Source organism: Hydra vulgaris, chromosome 09 (assembly GCF_038396675.1).
Source record: "Hydra vulgaris chromosome 09, alternate assembly HydraT2T_AEP".
In the NCBI taxonomy this organism is placed as follows: domain Eukaryota; kingdom Metazoa; phylum Cnidaria; class Hydrozoa; order Anthoathecata; family Hydridae; genus Hydra; species Hydra vulgaris.
This window is the reverse complement of record NC_088928.1, coordinates 30819351-30832986: the sequence shown is the minus strand read 5'-3', so window position 1 is coordinate 30832986 and position 13636 is coordinate 30819351. Positions and strand designations below refer to the sequence as shown.

At 31.1% G+C, this 13636-nt stretch overlaps 1 protein-coding gene across 2 annotated transcripts in view; it reads right to left on the bottom strand.

Annotated features, from left to right (window-relative positions):
* The window catches only part of LOC100208563 (N-terminal kinase-like protein), a 79288-nt gene that overhangs the window by 49051 nt on the left and 16601 nt on the right, over positions 1-13636 (bottom strand). For both annotated transcript variants that reach the window (XM_065805302.1, XM_065805303.1), the window contains exon 2: positions 11902-11961. In XM_065805302.1, the coding sequence (XP_065661374.1) occupies positions 11902-11961 (60 nt within the window). The remainder of the gene's footprint in view (positions 1-11901; positions 11962-13636) is intronic.

The window sequence follows — 13636 nt, the reverse complement described above, 5'->3', positions numbered from 1 at the left end:
ATTACAGCTAATAATAATAAATAATATATAATCAAACAAAATATAATACATAATCAAACTGTCACTAGTCAATCGTATAATCAAACACACTGTCACTAGTCACATAAATCACATATTGCTTCACCAGTATTTTGAAATGAACAACAGTCCAAATGAGCCCAAGTTATACATTTTAAACATTGACTCCACTTCTTTCCTTTTGCAACCTTACTACATAATCCATTAAAATCCATTCCAAATCCTGCTATTTTTAGGTCACAAAATCTTGTATTTCATCCCAAAAATTAGACTCCAGAGGAGAATCTTTAACAGCATTTATAATAAGGGCATATCTGTTACTCCGCCTCTCTTGCATGGTTCAAATTTTGTTACCTCACCTTAAGAAAAAGCTGAATTGTTTGCTAAGATCTTTTCATCAATCTCATCTCTTGATTCACTAATCACACCCTACCTGATATAGCCTTTCTGATCATCAAAATGGATTTCGATCTTCTCGTTCTACTGCTGAATTGTTATCTGTACTAACTGATAGGTTTTATTGTGCATTAGATAAGGCTATTGCTCTTGACATTTCTAAAGCCTTTGATAAAGTTTGGCATACTGGTCTTCTCAATTTAAAAATTCTCAAAATAATTTTGTCAGAATATCAGTAAGATAATCAGTAAGCTTTAATTAGCATTATTGACTCCTTTCTCACCAATCATAGTAGAAAAGTTGTCCTCCATGGACAGTTCTTCACACTCTTATTCATTTCAGGGGCTCCTCAAGGTTCTATACTGGGTCCTATATTTTTTTAAATTTACATTAATAATGTCCCTGAAATTCTCACATCTAAAGTGGCATTGTTTGCTGATGATACTAAGCCAACACTCTCTGATTGCTTGGAGAGGGCATTTGATAAGAAGCCAACACTCTCTGATTGCTTAGAGAGGGCATTTGAGCTTGAAAAGGATCTCACTTTTGCTACAGCATGGGGCTCTCAGTGGCTGGTAAACTTAAACTCAGATAAAACTCAATTTTTTTCAGCTAATTGTTATTGCAACAACCTAGACGTTCCTATATTTATGAACAGTAATGTACTCATTTGAGTCATCTGCACTTCGTCTTTTAGGATTAACTGTTACTTCTGATCGTTCTTGGAAACCATATATCAAACCTATTGCAAAATTAGCATCTGTTAAGGTTGCATCTCTTCATTGTGCTTGCCACTTTCTTACTCCGGATTCTATTCTTTATCTTTTACTATCTCAAAACCACTCTTGTATGGAATACTGTTGCCATATCTGGAGCAGATTTTCAATGACGCCCTTTCTCTTTTAGACAAGGTGCAAAAATGCATTGTAAGTATAGTTGAACCTGCTCTTGCATCTAAACTTCAACCATTGTTGCATTGCTGTAATGTTGCTGCTCTTTCTCTTTTCTATAAATACAATAATGGATGCTGCTCTAAAGAGCTAGCGCCTCTTGTACAATCTACTGAAATTCATTCTTGTGTTACTCATAATTCAGTTAAGTCTCATCCTTATACTGTGACTGTTCCTAAGTGCTCTAAAAATTCTTATTTGTCTAGTTTTTTTCCTTGAATATCAGTACTTTGAAATCGCTTCCTTCATCTTGTTTTCGTGACTCATATAATTTGTAATCTTTCAAGTCATCTGTTAATTGTTATCTTGCTTTATAAATTTCATCGTTTCTCTTCCAGTAACTTCCAACTCCAAAAGTGTCAGCTTGCAGCCTTGTTTGAAGTGAAGATGTATTAAAAAAATAATAACAATAAATGAAGGATACAACCCTTTTCATTCTGTTAATTTCTTGAAGATGAATTTTCATTTTTTTTTTTTTTTTTTTTAAACATCTTCGCTTCCAACAAGGCTGCAAGCAGCCACTAATTAAAGTTGGAAGTTACTGAAAGAGAAAAGATGAAGATTGTAGAGCAAGAAAACGATTGATGGACGACTTAAAAGATTGTAAATTATATGAATCAGGAAAGCAAGATGAAGGAAGCGAATTCTAAAGAGCTGATGTTCGAGGAAAAAAACTAGACGAATAAGCGTTTTTGAAGCACTTAGGAACAGTCACAGAAAAAGGATGATACTTAATTGAATGACAAGTAACACGAGAATGAAACATAGTAGATGGCACAAGAGACGCTAGCTCTTTAGAGCAGCGCCCATTATAGTATTTGTAGAAAAGAGAAAGAGAAGCAACATTACGACGATGTGATAATGGTTGGAGGTTGGCTGCAAGAGCAGGTCCAACAATGTTTACAATGCGTTTTTGCACCTTGTCTAAAAGAGAGAGGGCATCATTAGAAGATCCGCCCCAGATATGGCAACAGTATTCCATACAAGGCCGGATTTGAGATTTATAGAGATAGAGAATAGAATCCGAAGTAAGAAAGTGACAAGCTCGATAAAGAGATGCAACCTTAGCAGATGCTAATTTTGCAACTGATTTGATATATGGTTTCCAAGAAAGATCAGAAGTAAAAGTTCATCCTAGAAGATGAAGAGTAGGTGACTCTTCGAGTACATCACCGTTCATAAATATAGGAAGATCTAAATTATTGCGATAACGATTGGCTGAAAAAAATTGAGTTTTATCTGAATTAAAGTTCACCAGCCACTGTGAGCCCCATGCTGTAGCAGAAGTGAGATCCTTTTCAAGCTCAAATGCCCCCTCCAAGCAATCAGAAGGTGTTGGTTTCTTATCACGACAAGAGTAAATGGTAGTATCATCAGTAAACAATGCCACCTTAGATGTGACAATATCTGGAAGATTGTTAATGTAAATTGAAAAGAGTATAGGGCCAAGGATAGAACCTTGAGGAACCCCTGAAGTTACAGAATAAGAAGAAGAGTGTTGTCCATTGAGGACAACTTTTATGCTACAATTGGAAAGGAAGGATTCAATGATCTTAAAGATGTTGCTGGATACACCATAAGAAGAAAGCTTATGGAGAAGACCAGCATGCCAAACTTTATCAAAAGCTTTTGAAATGTCAAGAGCGATGGCCTTAACCTCTCCACCTTTATCTAATGCACGATAAAACCTGTCAGTTATTACTGTTAGCAAATCAGCTATAGAACGAGAAGATCGAATTCCATATTGATGGTCAGAAAGTAAGTTATTAGATTCAAGATGAGAAATTAAGTGTTTGTTAATTAAAGATTCAAAAACCTTGCTTATGATAGGAAGAAGACTTATGGGACGGTAGTTAGACGAATCGGATCGCTCTCCAGAGTTTTTGAAGATAGGGATAACAGATGCCGCTTTCCAGCAGGCTGGAAAGCAAGACTCTGATATGCACTTGTTGAATAGTTTTGAGAGTATAGACGACAGCTCCGGAGAACACTTCTGCAAGACAATAACAGGTATGTTGTCCGGGCCACAAGCTGTAGAAGAGTCTAGGCAGGAAATCACTTTAGATACAGATGCTGGAGTGATATGAATGTCAAGCAATGGATCAACCTGTTTGTTGGCAATATCAGGTAGAACGCAACTAGTGGAATCAAGAGATATTGATGAAAAGTTTTTAGCAAACAATTCGGCTTTGTCTTTAGGTGAGGTGACAAAGTCTAAACCATACAAGAGAGGTGGAATTATAGATTTGCCCTTATTATTGATATTATTAAAGATTCTCCAGAAGTCACGAGAGCCTAATTTTTGAGATGAGATACGAGATTTCATGAACTGAGAATAGCGGGTTTTGGCGTTAGACAAAACCTTTTAAATTTAAAAGTATTAAAGAACTCCTTTTGCAAATTAATAAGCAGTTCGAAAAATCATTACAATTCTTCACACGTTTAAAAATTAAAAATATTATTTGCAAGAGTCTCTTTTTTAGCTTCTTCTACCATCTTTAATGCAGCAGATATAATTATATTATATATTTATATATATACAATTAAAAAAAAAAAAGATCAAGAAAAAATATATATTGGACTTGTAAAATTGCAATTTTAAAATTTTTTTTTAAAACCAGTTTTTATGCAATAAAATCTAAATAAATAATTTTTGAAATTTTTATATAATTTCACTTCTTTTGAGTACCAGATTGACCTACTTCCAAAGAACTTTTTTTTATGATACCCTGTAAATGTTCAAAGGTCTTGGGGGACTTCTGAAAATAATTTTTATCTGAAAAAAATTTAATATCTAGTATTATTTTATTATATAGAATACATTTAGAGGTATTCTGAGGCATTTTTTAAAAATTGTTGTTTATTGATCTATATATATATTACTCCATATATGCTATAGTATATATATATTTTATTGGATATTAACTTTGAAATCAGCTACATGATTTTAAGGGACAATATGAAACAGTTTGAGATAACAAAAGTTTGAGTTCACCGTTGTTTGACTTGTTCGGTGTTTGGGAATTAACTGTATATGTATATATATATATATATATATATATATATATATATATATATATATATATATATATATATATATATATATAAATATATATATATATATAACTATATATATACATATATATATATATATATATATATATATATATATATATATATATATATATATATATATATATATATATATATATATATATATAACTATATATATATTTTAAACATTAAATACATTTTAGTAATTTTAATTTTAGTAGTTATTAAATGTTTAAAATACTTCAAACAATTTTTAATCTATAATTATAAATACCGTAGTATTTTCAAAATTAAAAAAACAATAATTACGTTTATTAAACGCTTAAGTCTTGTTTGCCTATTTTATACGCCTTGTTGTCAAATAGTTATTGTCTATATATAACATATTATATATTATATAGACAATAAGAAAATAAATACAAAATATTTGTGTTTAGTAAGCGTATTGACTATTATTTTTAATTTTCATATCAATTTAAATATTAACAATTCTGTTCATTTAATTTTTACTAAAGGTTTATAGTTTTCACAGTGCTTCAAGGTGCTGTTTTAATAAAAAGAGATAATTACTAAACTTAATGAAAAATATATAACTAAAAAACTTAGGTTTATCAAATAAATTATATTTACTAAGAGTTTTTTTTTAAATTGAAGATATTGAAGTTTAAAAGTAATTAAAACTTAATAAAAATAATAAAACTAAAAGAAAACAAAGAAAAACAAAACTTTCTGAAAAAGTTTACGCTTGATTTTTTTTTTTTCATAAAGTAAAAAAAATTGCTAGATAAAGATCGAAAATAAAATAAAATAGCAAGCTAAAGATCGAAAAAAAATTTATTTAAAAATTAAATTTGCACGAAATTTTTACTTTTGTTAATTTATTATTAAAAACAGTGAACTTTTTATTGCTAACAAGCTTGGGTTAACTTTATTGTAAATATAGTTATGTAACTATTTTAAATTAATATTGTAAATCGGAAAAATGTAAATAACTAAAAATTGTTCTTTCTTTTCAAAAAAATTAATTTTTCATACATTCAATTGTCTTTAAATAGAGTCTCATAAAAGTTTGTGATTAATTTTTTTTAAATCTAATGTTCTACTAATAATTAAACAACAGTTTTAAACGCTAAATGAATTATAGCACATTTTGTTGTCCTGAAGAAAAAATTAACTTGGTAAAATAAACAGAAAACTAGTTATTTACTACTGCATTTAACACCAAAACTTCTGATTTCTTATTAAAAAAGCAAAAAAATATGTGTATTTATTTAAAAAAAAAAAATTTTGGGGTGCCCATACTGCTCCAACAGTACCTAAATAGGTACTGTTGGAGCAGTACCGCTTTTTTCTTCTACTTTAAGTTTTCACCATTGCTGGGTCATATTATGAATATTTATTGATAATTTTTCTTCAGACTTAACACATTTTATTTATAGGCCTTATATTGATATCAGATATTGAGAGGTATTTTTTTATAGGTTATATAAGAAATGGGTCAAATATTGAGTGGTGTTTTATTATAATAGCCTTTTTTGTAATAGTTTTCTAGGTAAAGCCATGATATTTATTATAACTAAACAAGTGTTGTGACTTGCAAAACGGTTAGTGAAAGTGTTTTGACTTGCAAATAGGTACTGCAAATGTCATGATTTGCAAAATTGGTGCTGCTATTGTGACTAGGAAAATTCATACTAAAAGTGTTGTGGCTTGGAAAAAGCTTTTTTGTTGTATAACTGGCCTTAAATAAAAAAATAATTTATAGACAATTTTTTTTTTAATAACAAATTTAAGCACTAATTGTTTTTTTGTTGTTGGTTTAAAAGCAAGTTACGGCTCAATGCTGGTAAGGTTTATTGCTTTGACAAAGTTTCAAAACAAAGTTCCCAAAATTGTCTCACAAATAGATTTTGAAATGCTTATAAATTTTTTAGTATATAATTTTTAATCAGAAGTATAATTAGTGTCTATTTTTTATAATAACGTTTATGTCTATATTTAGACTTACTATGTGGACATTATATATTTTGCATTTAATAATTTATGTATTTTATTCTTATGAGAAATGAAATCAAGTTATGTTTTATTGTAAGGTTATTGTAAATGACACTAGGATTATATCAATATAACAATCATATTAGTCACAAATTTATACTCAATATTTATTTTCAATACAGTTACAAATTTATTCTCAATATATTTTTTTGACAGTTATTTTATCAAAGAAATTAGGCGATAATAATAGAATTAATAATTGTATTTACAGAATTTGGCATGACAACTTCTAAACCAGAAACAACACTTGAATTAAAAAACCCAACGAAAAAACAATACAGATGATGTTAAAGATGCAACTATAAATAACAAACACATATGCAACTATAAATAACAAACACATATGCAACTATAAATAAATAATGAAAGCATTAACTATACTACAACTTCAAATTATTCCTTAAAAAAAGCATCTCTAACAAACAATATTTGATTGCAATAATTAAAAATAAATCAAATAGAAGCTAATAGAATAGAGTCTCAGACAATAAATGGATAATTTTCCTTGATGCATGGATAAGATAAAAGAATTTACAAATCTAACCAACCCAAAAAGTACAAGAGAAATCTACAATCAACTGCAACTAACTTGCAGTACAACAGTTAACAAGATGTTTTGCAATTATGTTGGTCCAGAAAATTTAAATAACTCTGACAAAGCAGAGCTTAAAAGCAGGAAACCAAACTCATCTTTCAAAGCAAAACACAAGCAAATTAAATTGCAGACATTTCGGCAGAAAACCACACCCCATTGAATAAATGAAATCTCTGGCATATGGTAAAATATGTAGAATCTCAAAAAGAAATCATTTCTATTACTCACGCAAAAGCACTAAGACATCTTGCATAAATAAAGACAGAAGAAATATCATTTATATTATCTGTAGATGCTGACCAAATAAGACTAACAAATCAAATTGTACCACACAGAACATGGGATTAAAACTGCTTTACAGTTAATAACCCTGAGTCATTACCAACCTTATTAGTAAAACTCAAAATTTCATCAAAGATTGAAACTATCATCTACTAACTACGCAAATAAAATCACATTATTTAACATATCAGCCATATCTGATACACATGCAATACTGGCTCAAACATACTAAAAAAATAGTAATTACCAGATTAATTAAATCAAGACATCCGATTTGGGGCATTAACAATGATAGCCTATTTATCAAAGGTATTTTAATAAAAATTTCAACAAAAGGCAACTACAAAACTTCTAAATAGGTTCCAGTTATAAAACGTAACTGGAACCTATTTAGTAACCTATTTATCAAACTGCTTTAAAGCAAGCAATGACAGTTAAGCCATTAAATATTACATTCAAAGCGGGTACAAAACAGTTGAAATACAGAAATTCATACCAATACCACATAATTTGTGAAATGAAGTAAAAAGATTTGATGACATAGTATTCAGTATTAGCCAGTTCTAGAAAGAACTCCAGCTGAATGGTGTTCTAAAATGGTAATCAACTCCAGAAAAGATGTTTAAATAAAGCAACATTAAGGGAAACATACATACAAAATTAACCAACTAACATTGTTAATTAAAATCCAAAAGGTAATCACATCAGAGTGTAGCTTTCTCATCGCAAAATAAACAACCTTTATTACTGAATGGGAATGCAATACTTAAGAGCACCATGATAATTTCATGCATCAAAAAATGGATATACAAAATGATTTAGCGATATAACCCAAAATTTTCCAAGAATTGATGATTCTTTAAATTGAGATAATGTTGAAAATTATTAGGATAATATTGAATCTTTATTTTAGCATACTATGTCATATATTAAACTATACTTTGGCAACAGTTTTTAATCCCCAAAAAATTAGGTTTGCCTTAGACAATATTGAATTTGCAGGATTTGAGCTAACAATAGTAGGATATAGATCTGGGAGAAACATGAATGTATGATCTTAAAAACATTTCTATCTCTGGGATGCTATGCAGATACGATGTCACAAAAAACTAACGGTAGCAACTCTTGCTTTAAAGAAACAATAGACATTGAAAGCAACTTGTTAGGAACTATCTATTCTCTAAATAATAACTTCGATGGCCTAATTAAAATCATCAATTAACTTAATGTATCAAAATATATTTCAGTTTATCCAAACAGGATTTCCAGAAAAATAAACAAAGTAACGCATCTTATGGAATTTTGGTTAAACATGCAGTCAATATGCTATAAACAGTCTTAGATTTTAAGATTTTTTTTTAACACTGATTCACTCCCAACAAGGCTGCAAGCAACCACTACTAAGTTGACAGATACAGTAAAAGAATGAGACTTTGATAAATGACAAGACAAGCAAGAATGAGTTTTAGTTGATGGAAATAGAGATAAAAGCTACTTTGAGCAGCGACCATGATAGTATTTGTAGAAAAGAGAAAGAGATGCAACTTTATGACAATGGAAAAGAGGCTCAAGCTTAGCAGATAGACTGGCTTTAACTATGTTTACAATGCGTTTTGGAACCTTATCTAGAAGAGAAAGAGCATCATTAGAAGAACCAGCCCAAATATGACCACAGTATTCCATAGAGGGATTAATAAAAGATTTGTAGAGGTAGAGAATGGAATCAGGGGAGAGAAAATGGTGAGCATGATAAAGAGAAGCAACCTTAGTAGATGCTTATTTAACAATAGATTGTATATATGGTTTCCATAAAAGGTCAGTAGTAAATGATAATCCAAGAAGACATAAAGTAGAGGACTCAGTGAGAGGGTTGCCATTCATTAATATAGGAATGTTGACAGTACTGGGATAGTTGTTTGCAGTAAATAACTGAGTTTTGTTGGAGTTAAAACTTACAAGCCATTGTGAGGTCCAATCCTTTACAGAAGTGAGATCTGATTCAAGATCGGCTATCTGTTCAAAAAGAGAAGACTTTTTTCATTTTTTTCAGGAGTATAAAGTTGAGTCATCAGAAAAAAGAGCTACTTTAGTTGTAAGGTTGTTGGGAAGATCATTAATGTAGATAAGAAACATAATAAGACCAAGGATAGAAACTTGAGGTACCCCAGAAGTTACTGGAAATGGACGAGTGTTAGCCTTCGAGGATGACCTCAATAAAGTGGCTAGAAAGAAACGATTTGATAATCTCAAAAACTTTCCCAGATACACCATATGAAACGAGTTTATGGAGAAGACCAACATGTCAAACTTCGTCAAAAGCCCTAGATATGTCAAGAGCAATAGCCCTAGCCTCTCCGCCTCCCTATATATATCGAGATATGAGTTTAGCAATGGAAGCTGGAGTGATTTGAATGTCTGTTTAATTGATATGGAAGGAAGAGAATGGCCATAAGATTTGAGAGTCGAATTAGAAGAAAAGTTCTTTGCAAATAGTTCTGCTTTATCCATGGGAAAGGTAATAAGATCAGTCCCATGAATAAGAGATGGAATGTTAGACCTACCTTTGTTAACAATGCTGTTGAAGATTTTTCAAAAGTTTTAAGAGCCTAACTTCTGAGATAAGATACGAGATTTAGTGAACTAAGAATAGTGGAGCTTAGCAACTTTTTACATAGATTTTTTGAAATAATAAATAGCTGTTTGTTCTCAAGAGAGTTGTTCTTTTGAAAAAGGTAAAAAAAATGATTATGATTAGATATAGCAGCTGCACAAGAAGGTGAAAACCATGGAGTAGAATGAGTCTTGACTTAGAACCGACTAGAAAGAATAAAAGCATCCGCTCCTGCCTGAATCCAGGTTACATAGAAGGCACATTTTTCAGCTGGTAGGGAAAAGACATCAGCCCAAAGACCGTCACAAAGAAAATCACAAAAAGAGTCCCAATCAGCTTAAGGGTAGTAGTAAGTAGTGCGATGATAGGATGAGTCCGAAAATGAAGTACAAGATGAAAGATTTAAAGAGATCACTGATTGGTCAGAACCACCTAAGGGAGAAAACGGAGAAACTGAACATAAGCTAGGATCAGAGACCAGACATAAATTAAGGAGTGAAAATAAATGATTAGGGTCGTCAGGAAAACGAGTCACAAAGTTAACTAACTGAGTAAGAGATTGAGAAATGCAGAAGTTATATGCTTTAGTGCCAGCAGGATCAATGGCATTAGAGCCACGCCATTCAGTGTGATGAGCATTAAATTAACCAATAATAACTATTGGCATAGGGGAAAAGAGAGAGAGCATGGTCAATTTGATCAGAAATTATATCTAAAAGAGTGCAATCTTGGGAAGAAGGAGAACAATAAAGTACAAAGAGAAAGGTGATAGAGTGAAGAGGTGCTAAGCGGAAGCACATAAAGGAAGGGTCAAACGATTCAAACCTGATTTCACAAAAAATAGGTGAATTGATGCGCATCTGTACCTCTAAGCCAAGCATATGACTATTGGAGTCTTTGCGAATTAAAGGATAGTACCCATAAACATTGAGATCAGAGGAAGGAATAGCAGAATTTAGATTAGTCTCACTAAGAGCAAGGAAGTCTGGTGAATTTTGTGAGAGTTAAAATTCAACAGATGGAAGGTTGCTTTGCAGACTATGAATATTAGTAAAAGATATATTAAAACAGTTAGGTGGTGGGGATGGTTTATTATGTTTAATATTTTACTTTACTTTTGGCGTGTTTTAAGTTTAAAGAGGACTTGACTCATTCATAGATAGAGCACATCCTACCAAGCACTGAGCTTTGCAATTTTTTCACTCCTGTTAATTAACCCCAAATTGTAACATAGGATCCTTATGTGGCCTCAACAATGCGCACCAAAAGCATTAACAGGGACACCATCCATGAGCAACATGGCGGTATAAATACTCTGATATTTTGCAGCTTTTGATGGAATCAGCCTCTCTGAGAGCTACCACAGAGTTGGGAAAACCTTACTAGCCAGCCTCAGAACCATTAAACTGAGTTTTAAAGCTGTAAGAGGCACAAGCAAAAACCCATGAGAAAAGTCAAGAAGATCTAGCATTCATCACCCTAGGCAGGAAACAATGTAACACAGGTTAACATCTATGCCATCATAATAGATGAAGCCAAATAGATGGTAAAATCGTAATGCTAAATAAACTGAGATCCATTTTACTAAATAATTTGCACAAGGGTCATCAAGGTGTATCTGTTTTGAGAGAAAAAAAAAGAGGAAGATTTATCTGTTAGATAGACCGATCTGAAAAGATATAAAGACAAAAATTGAAAAATCAAATATTTTTAAAGGAACTGTTTGCATAGACAAGAGTCTATGCAAAAAGTTCCTGTAGTGTAAGGTGTGGCATTAAGACCTATCAGGACCTATCATAAAGTGTGATATGTAGACCTATCAGGACCTATCATTAGTTGTGGCATGTAGACCTATCAGAACCAGTAACTTACTGCTAGTAATAATAATAATAATAATAATCTATTAAGTATTTATAAAAAAACTTTTTTTTAAATACAACCTCCTCAGGAGAAACAGACTTAGCATCACAAACAAATATGGATACAGGATCACCAGTTATCTATTAAAAGTAAAAACACATTTAATACCAACTTTTACATACACATTACATAATATTACATATTATATAATACATAATATTACATATTATATTAATAGCAACAACATTACTAATAAATACATATTACTTAATATTACATTTTATATACAATACCAACATCATTAATACTATTAGGTAATTACATATAAAATCATCACAAAAAAAAAAAACATTTTTGACACCCTTATGTCTCAGAATTTGTTCCTTTTTACCTCACTTGCAGTCCATAAACATCGTCAATTAAAATAAAGCTGACTCAGCATTTTAGTGATTATCTAAAGCGACTACAAAGCAACTTTGACATATAGTATCTTCATAATAGGTTGACATATAGTATCTTCGTAATGGGTTCATAAAGCAACCACTAATTAAAATAGAAAGTTACTGGAATAGAAAAAATGAAGATTGTAGAGCAAGATAACGATTGACAGACAACTTAAAGGATTGCAAATTATATGAAATATTATATGAAGGAAGTGAATTCCAAAGAACTGATGTTCGAAGAAAAAAACTAGACGAATAAGAGTTTTTGGAGACTTAGGAACAGTCACAGAAAAAGGATGAGATTTAATTGAATGACGAGTAACACGAGAAGGAATTTTAGTAGATGGCACAATAGACACTAGCTCTTTAGAGCAGTGCCCATTATAGTATTTGTAGAAAAGAGAAAGAGAAGCAACATTACGACAATGTGATAATGGTTGGAGGTTGGCTGCAAGAGCAGCCAACCTCCAACTATTATCACATGCCTAAAAGAGAAAGGGTATCATTAGAAGATCCGCCCCAAATACGGCAACAGTACTCCATACAAAGCCGGATTTGAGATTTATAGAGATAGAGAATAGAATCCGAAGTAAGAAAGTGTCAAGCTGGATAAAGAGATGCAACCTTAGCAGATGCTAATTTTGCAACAGATTTGATATATGGTTTCCAAGAAAGATTGGAAGTAAGAGTTAATCCTAGAAGATGAAGAGCGGATGACTCATCAAGTACATTACTGTTCATAAATATAGGAAGATCTAAATTATTGCGATAATGATTGGCTGAAAAGTTTCATCTGAATTGAAGTTCACCAGCCACTGTGAGCCCCATGCTGTAGCAGAAGTGAGATCCTTTTCAAGCTCAAATGCCCCCTCCAAGCAATAAGTGAGTGTTGACTTCTTATCACGACAAGAATAAATTGTAGTTTCATCAGCAAACAATGCAAATAAGATGGCGAGCAAATTTAAAAGAAAAACATTGTTCAATAAGAATTATATGTTGTTATCATGAGCAATTCTATGGAAAATATTTTGAGAGAAAAATTACAAAGCGTTGTAATCCTTTTGGAACACACAAGGAAAGTAAAAAAAATGCTATAAAAGGTAATCTAACATTAATTACAACAGAATTCATATGGAAATTAAAAGAAAAACATTTTATTTATAAAATTTTTTTTGATATTTTCAGTTATTTTAAAAACTTAAAACTAAATTTGTTTCTTAGGTAATATAAAGATTTCCCTAGACTTGGCAAAAATTTTGCGACAAAATGTTTATGTAACCTTAGGTTGGAAATTCTGCAGTAAATGTTACAAAAAAGCAGTAGAAACAGATGAAGATTTAAATTCACAGGAGGAATGGGAATCAAAAAGTGA